This window comes from Mirounga leonina, unplaced genomic scaffold, assembly GCF_011800145.1.
Source record: "Mirounga leonina isolate KUSES-001 unplaced genomic scaffold, KU_Mleo_1.0 Mir_173, whole genome shotgun sequence".
Lineage (NCBI taxonomy): Eukaryota > Metazoa > Chordata > Mammalia > Carnivora > Phocidae > Mirounga > Mirounga leonina.
In genome coordinates, this window is record NW_023270447.1 from 65,276,047 (window position 1) to 65,289,613 (window position 13,567).

The 13,567-nt window shown below is 43.9% G+C and overlaps 1 protein-coding gene across 2 annotated transcripts in view; it reads left to right on the plus strand.

Annotated features, from left to right (window-relative positions):
- Window positions 1-13,567, plus strand: part of MTF1 (metal regulatory transcription factor 1) — a 37,246-nt gene that overhangs the window by 1,271 nt on the left and 22,408 nt on the right. For both annotated transcript variants that reach the window (XM_035019040.1, XM_035019041.1), the window contains exon 2: window positions 427-885. In XM_035019040.1, the coding sequence (XP_034874931.1) occupies window positions 478-885 (408 nt within the window). In that variant the 5' untranslated portion in view covers window positions 427-477. The remainder of the gene's footprint in view (window positions 1-426; window positions 886-13,567) is intronic.

A 13,567-nucleotide genomic window follows, 5' to 3' on the forward strand; every position in this document is an offset into this window, starting at 1 on the left:
GGAAAGCTGGGATTTGTGGGTAGGTGACCCTGCTTCCAAAATTCTATTTCCACAATAGACTACGCTGCCCCCATGGTCTAATCTGGGGGATATGTGACTGGGGTTTTCTTACTTTAAGACTTAAAACAACTCAGCCTTGAAGCAGTTTGCCCTTTTATCCCCTTTAGGAATTGTTTGGTAGTAAGGCACGTTTGGAAGGTCTTAAGAACTGCTACTTATTTCTTCAGTTTGTTTTTTTTTTTTAAAGACTTTGCTTTTCCTTTAAAATGACTTGATGGTTTCAAAGTTAAACTTCAAAAAATATTCCCAAAGAAAATGATTTTCATTTACTTTGGCCTATTCTTCAAGTGAGAGGAAAAATGAGCCCTGTGGTTGCTGAGGAGGTCCCTGGGTTTGACTCTTAACTCTGGCTTTGTCCTATTGCAGACAGGTCATTACCTTTCCATTTCTCACAATTGGGCTGAGCACGATTGAACCATGGGGGAACACAGTCCAGACGACAACATCATCTACTTTGAGGCAGAGGAAGATGAGCTAACCCCCGATGACAAGATGCTCAGGTTTGTGGATAAAAACGGACTGGTGCCTTCCTCATCTGGAACTGTTTATGATAGGACAACTGTTCTTATTGAGCAGGACCCTGGCACTTTGGAGGATGAAGACGACGATGGACAGTGTGGCGAACACTTGCCTTTTCTAGTAGGGGGTGAAGAAGGCTTTCACCTAATAGATCATGAAGCAATGTCCCAGGGTTATGTGCAACACATTATCTCACCAGATCAGATTCATTTAACAATAAACCCTGGTTCCACGCCCATGCCAAGAAATATCGAAGGTGCAACTCTCACTCTGCAGTCGGAATGTCCAGAAACGAAACGTAAAGAAGTAAGTAAAGCAGTGGGTGAGGGCCCAGTTTAGCTTTGGAGCAAAGTCCTTACACAACTCGTGTTGGCAGTTTTAGCTGGGGAATAAAGGAGTCCCTTCAATGAGGACCTACAATGGCTTTGCTTGTCAACAACACATATGCTTCACATTTTGTTGTGACTGCTTTCTGGAACTTTTAGTTTGTATGGCCACATTGAAATTTGGGAAAGCTGAATTCTAGTGTTTCAAATTTTCCTCCCCAAATCATAAATAAAATAGAAATTTCACTGAGGTAAGTCCATGTTTTGATGCTGAAATAACTAGATTTGGCTTATTTCTCGGGTGTGGATAAATAATTTGTTTTGGAGATGAGTATCTTGTAGAATATGTTTTATTTTCGTAGTGAATATTTGATGAATAATAAGGCCTCGCTTTCTCTCATAAGAAATTCAGGCAAGAGACAGTAAATGAGAGCAGGTTATCTAAAATAAGTGTTCATGCTCATACTTAGCTACTGTGAGTAAGGTAATGTACATCACGATGGTTGGAAAACCGTAAAGCATTGTACAAATTGTACTGGTGTGGTGATCATTAGCAGAATGAAAGAGATGGTTTAAAGGTAGTGATAGGCATTATTTAGAACTGATTACAGGTCCATTAGAAAAAAACAGATCACTGGTAGTCGCCGTGTCAGGGACTAAATGTAAAATGTTACCAGACAGACATAGGGTAAATCGTTTAGCAAAATATTTTTCTCTTATGTTGTAATTAAGGTCTTGGAATTGGAGAATTTTATTATTCGTGCCATATGGCTTTTCCACTGCTAGCCGTAGAATCTCAGAGCTGGAAGCAACCAGAGAGAAACCTTCTTGTCCTACCTTCCATTTCAGGCAGGATTTCTCTATGGCATCTCTGACATGAGTTCATCTGGTCTCTGCTTGAACACTTGCAGAATGACGAGAGCACTGTGTTTCACCACTCAGCCTCATACATTTGTTGGCCAGCTCTGATTGTTAGAAAGCTTTTCCTTGTATAGGGCCAAAAACCTGCCTTCCTGCAGCTGCTGCCCACCGGTTCTGCCTTCCTCAACAATAGCAAGTTAAACCTTCCTCTGACAGGACAACAGATATTTAAAGATCATGGCTTTCTCTTTATCTTCTCTTGTACAGGCTAACCACCTTGATTTACTTAAATATTCCTCTGTGACATTCTTCACTAGTTTCTCATCAGTCTGATCACCTTGGATTATATGAATTCCAGTTATCCAAAGTCTTCTTAAAATTCACAGTGGAGCACAGTCTCCCAATAGTGAGGCAGCCAGCACTGAATACTGTGCGACTCTTATCTCTTAATCTGTACACTATGCTACAATTGCTGTATAGTTTGTATTTTATTAGCAGTGACATCATACTTACTCTTAGCTTGTACTTGGAAATCTCTAGAATAGTGATTCTTAATTGGGGCAGTTTTGTTCCGCATAAGGCATTTAATAATGTGTGGAGACATTTTTGGTCGTCACACTGGGGAAGTGCTGCTGGAATCCAGTGGGTGGAGGCCAATGATCCTATTAAACATTCAGCAATGTACAGGACAGCCTCCTGCAACAAAGAATGATCTGGCCCAAAATGTTGATTGGCTGTTACCCAGTAAAACTTTATTTACAAAACAGGCAGTGGGCTAGATTTGGCCCACTGGCTGGAGTGTGCCTACTCCTGGACTAGAACATAGGGAGCTTAGGGGGTTAGGGGGTAGTTGAAAATAAGGATGGAAAGGTAGCAGAGATCCAGACATGGAAGGCAGTGATAACATGCCCAGGGGTTTGGACTGTATTCTGGAAATAGTGGGAAACCATTGAAGGTGTCTGAGCCAAGGAGTGATGTGGTTAGAGTAGCATTTTAGAAATATTGCTCTGGTAGCAGTGGTAGCTTGATTGCCCAGTTAGGAGGTAGTCGTAGTTTAGATCTGGGGTTTCATTTGAGTCTGATGAAGGTTAATGGCCTTGTAAGTAGAAAGAATCCAGAGCTTTTGTTGAAGTATAAGAGAACCTCATATATTACTGGCGTTTGAAGAATGAGCCATGAATTGGGTATGATTCAAAGGATTCATCCATTTTTCCAAGTATGTCAGGTTTCTTCTCTGTCTTAGCTAAGAGGCTGCACAGAGGATTGATTGGAGCTTCAAGACTAGGAAGCATGTTGAGTAGTTAGAGTAAACCATGATAGGTACTTTATCAGAGGCCTGTTCAGACTGCCGTGTCAGGCTGAGGAGAAAGCAGGGGACTCTGCTGTTCGCCTCATCGTCTGGGAATGGTGAGTTCATAAGAGGAATCAGGAAGAGGAGAAAGTTTTGGGGGGGGCAACTGATGAGCTTGTTCGGAGTATAATGAATGAAGAGTCCTTGAGGAAAAGTAAAGTGAACAAGTTGAGAAGCCCATTGGAAATGTGGATCTGAAGTCAAGGAACTGGCTCAGGATTTACAAAGGGTTCAAATCACGGGCAGTTCACTCAAGGGAGGAGTCAGAGTTGGTCCGCGAATGTAAAGGCTAAAAAGATAAAGAGGAACCAAAGATCACATAGTCAAAGAGATGGGTGAAATACAGTGTTGTGGCAGGGAAGAGTGTCAGGGAGTGTGACTGTTCCTCTGTGACCCTGCAGAGGGATTGAGGGGCCAAAGAGAAGCCATTGGTTCTGCCCTCTGTCCACTGATCACACCATGAGAAGACTTTCTATAGAGCACTGGAGGCTGGAGCCAGATTTCCAGTGATGGAGAAGTGAGTGGGTGGTGAGGAAACTGGAGGCAGGAAGTGTCAAGTTGTGTGTGTGTGTGTGTGTGTGTGTGTTTACTATGGTATTTGGAGGAAGAGTGATGAGGTAGTAGCAACTCAAGGGGGTGGAATCATTTCTTTAACACAGAAAATGTGAACCTGGCTTAGAGCCTAAACTTTAAGCCATCCTCAGTTAATGATTACTATGTGAAAGTGCTTTGAGAGCAACTGTTTGGGAAACATTAAGTTGAATCGAGACAGAGGCTTATTACAGAATTTTTCAGAGCTTTTGATGTGTTAATAATTGCGAAGGAAGGAAATGCAGACTTCTCTGAATACTTTGAACTTGGGAAACCATTTTCAGGTGTCATTTCCAGGGTTGGTATTTTGTGGAACACATTTTGGGAAATGCTGATCTAGGCAGGAAAGGAGATGGTAGGGAGGGAATGATATTATGCAATCACTTATATGAGCTGTCGCTTTCCCACTCCGTGCTCCAGATCTTCCTTGACTCATGGTACGGTTATGTCTCGATAAACCCGTCAGAAGTTGAAAATGTCATGGAAAGTACATTGAAGACACCTGGCCTATCGATCTCATAGCTTAGCTTAGCCTGCCTTAAACGTGCTCAGAACTCTTACATTAGCTTGTAGTTGGGCAAAATCATCTAACACAGAGCCAGTTTTGTAATAAAGTGTTGACCAGCTTATGTAATTAATTGAATACTGTGCTGAAGTGACAAACAGAATGGTTGTATTGGTACAGAATGGCTAGAAGTATATCGGTTGTTTACCCTCCTGTTGATGGGGCTGACTGGGAGCCGTGGCTCGCTGCTAGGGGAGAGATCCAAATTCAGAATTTGAAGTACAGTTTCTCCTGGATGTGTATCGCTTCCTCACCACTGTATGGTCGAACCATCGTAAATTGGGGACTATACTTGCAAGCCTAGTTTATGATTCATGGCTTCAGGTCTTGATGATCATGTTGAGTAGATAAGGTGAAGGGTACTATGAACACCTTGTTCAATCTACTATGGATTTGGCTCACTGTACTTTCATCCCATCGTATCTTTCTAGTCTATCCATGAACCTACATGGAAGATTCTAGAAACTTTAAAAAAATCAGTTGGTGTGGAGTTTGTTGGAGATTGAGGGCGAATCATCAGTGGCTTTTAGTCTTTGAAAATGTTGCTTAATGACCTGGCATTGCCTTCCTGAGGCACCATCTTACCTTAGCTTTTGCTTTAACAGTGATTGGGGTGGGGGTGGGGGGCACTTAAATCCATTTAATTGGCCTAAAGAGGCCAATGTTTATGACTGTTTGATAATACTTTTCATGATTTCTGTACCCCCACTCTTCCCCCTTTTTGAAAACCTGGTCTTTTCCCTCCATCTCCATGTCCAGGTGTTACTCTTGAGAAACCAAATCATTTGATAACTAGTTAGTTTTCTTGGCTTCCCAAGCAGTTTGTTTTCTGAGTCAGATTTTAGCCTGATTTTCCTGTTTACCCTTGATTGTTCTGTTGTTTCCTGTAGTGTGTAGTTGGCTTACCTGTTACTTCACTTTTTTGCCTTTTGCTTGTCTTGCGTAAAAATAAACCAACCAGAACCTTGCTACAGATACTGTCTTCTCCTCCTTCCACAGGCCCACTGGTCATTCTGACTCTAATTTCGTGTATATTATTCTCATACTTGCTGTCTTACCACCATCCACCTGCTAATCTCCAATCAAAATATGTCCTTCTACACAAGTCAGCATTCTAAAGGGGGTTGCTCCTTTAATGCCCTGCTCTGGGCTTCTGAGCAGCTGTGTTTCCTTTAGTTGGTTCATGTAGCCCATGATTTCCCAAACTTTCTTGCATCCATCCCTTCCTGAGAACCTGCCAGGACTGTCTAGTTATGTGTTCATCCACCTCTGTATGAACCACACTGGTGAACATAATGTACCCCCTGTAGCTAACTGACCTTGCCACTTTTCTGCTCAGTAGTTGGCCAGGAAGTATGAAGAAAGCCAGGAATCCCATACCAAATATGTTCTCCACGATGCACCAAAGTATTCCAGTGCGTTGATTGGAAAAGAATATCTTTTTTTTTCCTACCAAGAAGCATAGTTACAGAGATGCTTTGTGAATTAGGCTGCTTGCTATTACTAGTCAGTGACACTCCAAGAGGAGTTTTGTGGGGTTTTTCCCCTTAGTATGACAAATTTTAAGTATAAGAATAAAGGGGAAATTTTGACTCTAGTGTTTTGCAATACGTCCTTTACTTTGGGAGACCTAGTTCCAATTTCATTCCTCATTATCAGCCCCTCAGGCAGTAGAATGATCCACTCTGACAAACCTGGATATTGCTGACTCTCCCAGAGGGGAACTACTTGCTGTTAGTCTTTGCATATATTGTGATTACATTTCTTCCAGGCTCCCTTCTGAACTCCCACAGAATTGCCATTCAGAACTAGGACTTTTGCTGCTTAAAATTCTGGTGTTAAGGATCCATTCACTCTTTCCACAAGCTTTTACTTATGAAGTACCTACTTTTATCAGCTGTCCGGTAGGGCAAAGAAATAGTCCCAGCCCTTCAGGGAGACTGCTGGGGGCGGGGTGGGGGGGGGGTAGTTTGTTGGAGCCCAGGGCAGAAGCCGAAGCCGGTATGCCTGTTAGTACCCCTCCATAGCCCTCGGCACTTCCATCACTGAGGCCCCCTGGCCTGGAAGAGGAACAGAGTGGTTTTTTTTTTTTTAAGATTTTATTTATTTATTCATGAGAGACAGAGAGAGAGAGAGAGGCAGAGGGAGAAGCAGGCTCCCAAGGAGCAGAGAGCCTGATGCGGGACTCGATCCCAGGACCCTGGGATCATGACCTGAGCCGAAGGCAGACGCTTAACCATCTGAGCCACCCAGGCGCCCAAAGAGGAACAGAGTGGTTTTGTGTACCTACTGGTTTTATAGCATGGTGCTGCAGGAATAACAGGTCTCAAATTTACATTTTATATGAGCTGTACCTATTGGGTATTGCTAACATTTTGGTAGTGTAGGACATTGGAGAAAGAGCCCAAATTTTAATGTTTTTCTCTTATTTAAATCAATCCTGTTCTTGAAATTGTTTCTTCTGTGATGTGCAAAGGGATAATTTAGACTTAGGTTCCATCTTTGCTCTGGCTTATTCTGTATGGCCTTGGGCAAGCTGCTCTGTTTCCTCTTTTGTAAAATTGAAATAAAAATACCCCATTGCATTTTGTGAAGATTAAATGAGATTTATTCATACATAAATATACAACAGTATGTGCAAAAAACATTTAGCACAGTGTCTGGATCATCATGGTTGTTCAGTGAATGCTCATTTACTCTCCGTCCCTTGTAGGCCCATGCGGTTCTTGAAGGAGGTTCAGAGGTAATCTCCTGTTTAAGAAGAGGTTAAAATGGCCTTTGTTAGGAACTCTTTGGGAAGCATTTTCTCCTTAAAACAAGGTTATAAATTGTGATTGGGTTCCAGGATAGCCTGCAGAAGTCCCAGTAACCCCTAATTAGCTGAGCTGTTGTATTAATATCGCTACAGAATGTGAACCACCGTTTATAATCAGGACAACATGTTTGTAGTCCTTTGGGTTCTGTGAACACCAGCCCTTGCCACATGTAATCTGTTCCATTTGACTTCCTTAGCACCCGGCCACTGGAAGTTACTTCCATTGGTGGGCAGTTGGAGCACCAGGCAAAAGCTGAGGGCTCATTTAAAAAAAAACCCCAAAACACCTTTTTAATTGAGGGGTAATCGACATGTAACATTATATTAGTTTCGGATACACAACGTAGTGATTCAGTATTTGTGTACATTGTGAAATGACCCCCACAATAAGTCTTGTCATCACACATAGTTATAGATTTTTTTCTTATGATGAGAACTTTTAAGACCTACTCTCTTAGCAGTTTTCAAATACACAATATGATATACCATTAACTGTAGTCATCATGGTGTGCGCTACATCCCCATGACTTATTTTATAAGCTGAGGGCCCTTAGAGCTAAAGAATGAGGACTCCAGTCATGCTGGCGGTGGTGAGAGGGTAAGACGGCTAGCATCTGCTGAGCGCCTGCTGTATACTAGTCACTGTGTGAGGGGCTTCAGCATAGCTTCGTATTTGATCTTCATAACAATTTATAGAATAGGTACTATTAGCCCTCATTTTACAGATGAAGAAAACAGGCTTAGAAACAAACAACTAGCAAGTGGCAGAAATGAGGTTTGAACTGAGGATGTTCTGGATGCCAAAGCCTGTGCTGTTCAGACATAACACACCACCTTTGTAAAGACAGGGGAGACTCAGCCACCGAGGCCTGTTAGCCGTGGAAAGGGGCAGCAGGAAGGCGTTAGTTCTGCGAGTGTAAAAGGCTGAGGTGTGGGAAGTGCTGTGTGACTCCAGCTCTGGTGGGGTGGGCAGTGCGAGGCCCGATGAAGCAATGAGGTCAGTCAGAGCTCTCCCACTTCCACTCTGAGCTCTGTGGTTGCACACTGTAGAGTAGAAGAAGTGAGATCAGTGCCTGCCTGGGAACAGAGGCGGTATCGGGGAGAGGGGTGGGAAGTCTCCAGCATTGGGGAGGAACGGACAGCTCCCACAGCCACTGAGGCCAGGCCAGTCGTTGACTTGTGAGAACCTTCATGCACTGGATGCTCAGGGCCAGAGACTCCTTTTCCTCACTGAGTAAGGGGCTGGTAAGGAGGGTCAAATCTAGTTCTCTTGGTCTCTCGTTTCTTTTTCCTCCAGCAGAAACCCAGCCTTTTTTCCTTTCTGAAAATTTTTAAGCTTTTGTCTCCTGGAGTCCAGTGTTTAATTTTCTCATTTTTGCTTGTCTCATTTACCTTTCCTTCTCTGATTCTGTTGACTTAACCAGGCAGTCATCTTTGTTAACTATTTCTCTATTCTAGAACTACTCAGAACATCTTGTAAACCGCTGTCAGTTCTCTGAAAGCTCATGCTTCTTGCCCATTATAACATTAGACCCCATCCTCAATGAGCCTACTCTGCACCCCTCCGTGCTCCTTACCTTAGTAATCAACAAGTGTTAGAGGCCACACAGGAAAGTTAAAGTGGTGCAATTCTTCAGCTCTTTTAGAGAAACGCATTCTTTATTATCCAGTGGAATCGTCAGTGACATTTATGTTCATATTATACATAATGCTAGTTAATTTTGAGAGGTGAGTTATGCGTCACCTCTTTCTTTAGATTCAGCTTGAGCATAACTTCCTTTGAGAAGCCTTTCTCAGTGGCCTCCAAGTCTAAGTTAGATGCTTTTCCCTGTACTTCTATTCTCACATCCATTATCAGCACAACTTCTCATATCGTATTGGTCTTGTCTGTCTGTTTGATTCTCCTCTTGACATTGAGCTCCTTGAGAGCAGGGACTGTTTTTTCTGTATGCCTGGCACCTTGGACAGTATAATCCCTGTGACATAATTTTTTGAAATCATGATAAACCTTACTTGTACTTAAATGTACCATATGTTGCAATACCTCTTCTCTGTAACCATGAAAACTTACGTGTTTTTTGCAACTTCCTGTTTGGATCCAGTTTGAGGAGGTTTAGTTTTCCCTTTTGTGAAATTTGGTGCTATTTAAAAACGATTCTGAAAGACCCAGAATAATGAATTCCATTTCCGGCCTCCCTCCTGATGGGGTAAGAGATTACTCGTCTATTCAGCACGTTATCGGGGAGCACGCATTGGCTTTGTCAGTCAACCTGTCTCCCCTACCTTTAAACACAAATACCTTCCGCAGTCTCTGTCCTTTCCCAACTTTCTCTCCTCTCTCTTCTCAGCCAAGTTCCTTGAAAGAGTAATTATATTCTGGTCTTTAGTTTCTTGCTTTTCCCTGACTTCTCAGCCTGTGACATTCTGGCTTCTAGTCCTACCCCTCCAGTGAAGCTAATCTTGCTGGGGTGCTTAGGATCTGGCGAGTCAGGTGAACCCAAGAAATGCTTCAATAGTCATCTCTGCTACATTTGACCTAGCTGACCATCCTTCCTTTGTCATTTGTCACCCTTTGTCACTACTTTCCTCAATATTAAGTCCTGCTGGTTTGTTTTTGTTTGTTTGTGTAATCAATCCTTCATTCATTCAACAAATATGAATGTGGTGCCACTCCTCCACCAGGCTAGACCCTGAGGCTGTGACTGAGACAGATGTGGGCCCTGCTCTCATGGAGCCTACAGTCCACCAGGAGAGTAGCCATTCCTGCATTTAACTCAACAAGTAGTTATTTAGTTAGTTATTTAGTGCCTCATGTTCTCCAGCTACTGCCATGCCCACCAACCAAAGAGCTAATGATGTAAAACAGTTCCTTGAGGAAGGAGCTTTTAATGGAAGCTTGAGTTGGCGAAGTGAAAATCCTGGACGGGAGTAGGGTTGGCCGGGCAAGGGGACAAGGAGGGGTAGTTAATGATTGATTGCACTGTTCCTTATAAAGTGACCAACTGCTGTCGCATCCTAAGAATGAGAGTCTGCTCTTATCAGCTGCCATTGTTGACGCGCTCTGATTGAGACATGCTACTCTTTTATTGCTGCAGCCACGGTCCACTTCTCCTTCCTGGTCGGTGACTATTTTGAAATCTCTGCCTGGCAGAACCAAAGAGGTTTTCAGTCTTGATGGGAAATCAGGATATAGGCACGAGAGGAAAATTAACAACACAGGCTAAGTGCCAAATAAGTGGTATAGTTTAATATGATTGGAATTCGGAGAAGGGCACTGTCACTTCGTCGTGTGTTGATCCTGGAGCGCCTTGGAGGTAGTGAGGCCTGAAGGGAAGGAAGAGAGAGACTCAGAAAAGCAGAGAAGGAAGCAGGCACTTCCAGCAGAGAGAATGGAGAGAGCAGAGGCAGGCAAGCGGGGACTCACTGTGGCGATTAGGGAAGGGGGTTCCTGTTGCCTGTGGGCCCAAACAGAGCCTCCTGTTGGGCTGGTGATGGAGTCGCAGGGGAGAAAGCAGAAGACACCTACGGGGGGACCTTGAATATCAGGCGAAGGGACGTTCGCATCTGAGCATAGAGGTGGCATGTGGAGAATACATTGTAGAACAAATCTGGGAACGATTGGCTTCAGACGTAGGCACTGAGACACGAAAACGCCTGGACTTCGGGGTCAGTCATTCTGCTGTCATCAAGGGCTGACAGAGCACCTCCTGTGTAGTAGTGGGAAGGCTGTGGAATGAAAAGTGAGGGAGCACTTGTGCAAGATTGTGTTGGGGGTTGGACAGATGAGACAAGGAGTGGGAGGGGAGACGGGAGGAGTTAGGGCTCCTCCCTTCCCCACACCCACAGGTTTTAGGGTTTGGCAAACAGTGGCCCACAGGCCCAGTCCATCCAGATGCCTGTGTTTGTAGAGTGGTTTTTACATTTTTAAATGATTTGTTTTAAATCAGAACAAGAACAGTATTTCGTGATATATGAAAATGATATGAAATTCAAATTCCACTGTCCATAAATAAAGTTTTTCTGGAGCACAGCCTGGCTTGTCCATTTATATATTGTCTATGGCTACTTTCACATAATAGCAGCAGGGTTGAGTGGTTGGAGCAGAGTCTGCATGGCCCACAGAGCCTTAAATATGTGCCATTTGGCCCTTTATGGAAACCTAGTACACCCTTGAACACACCTGTCCTTACCTCAGTCCCTCTCTGCTCTCAAGTTGCCTGTCCCTCTTCCCACCTGAGGTTTTTCCCTCCACTAGCCTTTTATTAATTAATTAATTTTAAGATTTTATTTATTTGATAGAGAGAGACACAGCGAGAAGAGGGAACACAAGCAGGGGGAGTGGGAGAGGGAGAAGCAGGCTTCCCGCCGAGCAGGGAGCCCGATGTGGGGCTCGATCCCAGGACCCTGGGATCATGACCTGGGTCGAAGGCAGATGCTTAACGACTGAGCCACCCAGGCGCCCCTCCACTAGCCTTTTAAATACCCTTCTCTTTTTTATATTCCTCTCAGATCCTCAGCTTCTCTTTTTTTCTGGGACCTTTCTCTTTCCAAATATGCTCAGGACCTACCCTACTCAAAAAAAAAAAAAAAGAAAGAAAGAAAGAAATCCTCATCAACTCAGAAGCCCTCTCTTGCTGCTGCTGTCCATCTCTCATCTTTACCTCCACTTCACCTTTGGTTTATTCACCTTCCTCCAGACTTCGGGCCCCAGCAGTCCATTAAAACTAGCCTTGCTAAGCCATTAGTGATTCCTAGCTGTTGGATCCAGGAGTTGCCCCAGTCCTGTCTTCCTTATTTTCTTGGACATTTCATGTTTGGATCATTCTTTTTCCTTGAGATCCTTTTTCTGTTGGCTTCTGTGCCATCGTTCTCCTTGGCATCTCTTCCTGTTTTCCCCTCCCCTCCCCCCACTCACCTGTCAGTGGCTTCTCTTCTTTTACCAGCACCTTACACATTGGTGACTTTCCAAGGTCTAGCCTTTGTCCTCTTACAAGAGCTATTATTTTATTGTATGCCTATGATACGCCTGTCACCATATTTAAATGCTTTACACAAATTATTCTTTTTTTTTTTTTAAAGATTTTATTTATTTATTTGAGACAGAGAGAATGAGAGAGACAGAGAGCACATGAGAGGGGGGAGGGTCAGAGGGAGAAGCAGGCCCCCCGCGGAGCAAGGAGCCCGATGCGGGACTCGATCCCGGGACTCCAGGATCATGACCTGAGCCGAAGGCAGTCGCTTAACCAACTGAGCCACCCAGGTGCCCCTACACAAATTATTCTTGATCCTTACAACAAACCTAAAAACACAGGTTTTGTTTTCTCCATGTTATAGATAAGCAAAGTGAGGCTTAGTGCACTTAAGTAATTTTCCCAAGGTTACAGAATAAGTGGCAGAGCTGGGCTTGAACCAGAGCCTGCTATAGGTTAAGTCATCTACGTGTACTGATGACTCCTGCCGTAGGCTTTCCTTTCAGCTTGCAGCCTGTATGTCTATCTACTAGAAGTTTCTACCTGGAAGTCCTCGCACCACCTCAAAGCCAACTCATGATCTCTTCTCCACCCTCCATCCAGCCCCAGCTTGGTGATGTGACCATCTGTTTAGTCATCCAGGCCATACTCTTGACCTCTACTTTGCCTCCGCCTAACCCCTTCTGCTTCTCTGCACCCAGTTGCCACTATGGCCAGTCATTCCTCCCCCTTTAATTTCTCTGGAATTCATTTCTCATACTGTCCACTCTCACTTCCTCGTTCAGGTTCTTCTCATCCCCTCCTGGACTAATGTCCCTCTTCTCTTAGTCTCTATGCCTTCTTCTGTTCTCTTACCCTTCCAGTCCATCTTCCACTAGGCTACCAGAAGGATCTCTCCTAAACTGCAGATCTGATATGTTGCTCTTTTGGTTGAAATCCATTGGTGAGCCCCCATTGTCCTATTCTTCTACTCCATAGCTTGACTAAGGAGGCCTCACCTTATTTTTCTAGATCCTTCTCCTTATAGTCTCTTATATACTGCAGGTATGTTTGTGGTTCACTGTACCAGCACACTCATTCCTCTTTCCATGCAGTTCCCAAGGTGTCACCTCTTTTTTTTTATTTGAGAGGGGGTGCAGATGGAAAGGGAAAAGCGGACTCCCCACTGAGCAGGGAGCCTGATGTCTCGATCTCACAACCCTGAGATCATGACCTGAGCTGAAGTCAGATGCTTAACCTACTGAGCCACCCAGGCACCCTGTGTCACCACTTTCTAGACTGCCCTTCTCTTCCTGGTTTGTCTGAGGAACACATTTTCAGTTTATCCCTACAACAGACAGGCAAGTGAAAAAAACACTTCAGAGAGAGGACCTCAGCTTCTGAGCCTTTTACTACTTCTAGTCTTTCCAGGAAGAGTTAGGTTTCCCTTTTTTATATTCCCTAGGCACCTTGGGCAAATATCTGTTGCTGGGCTCAGCATAGTTTATAATAATTTGTGCACATATACCT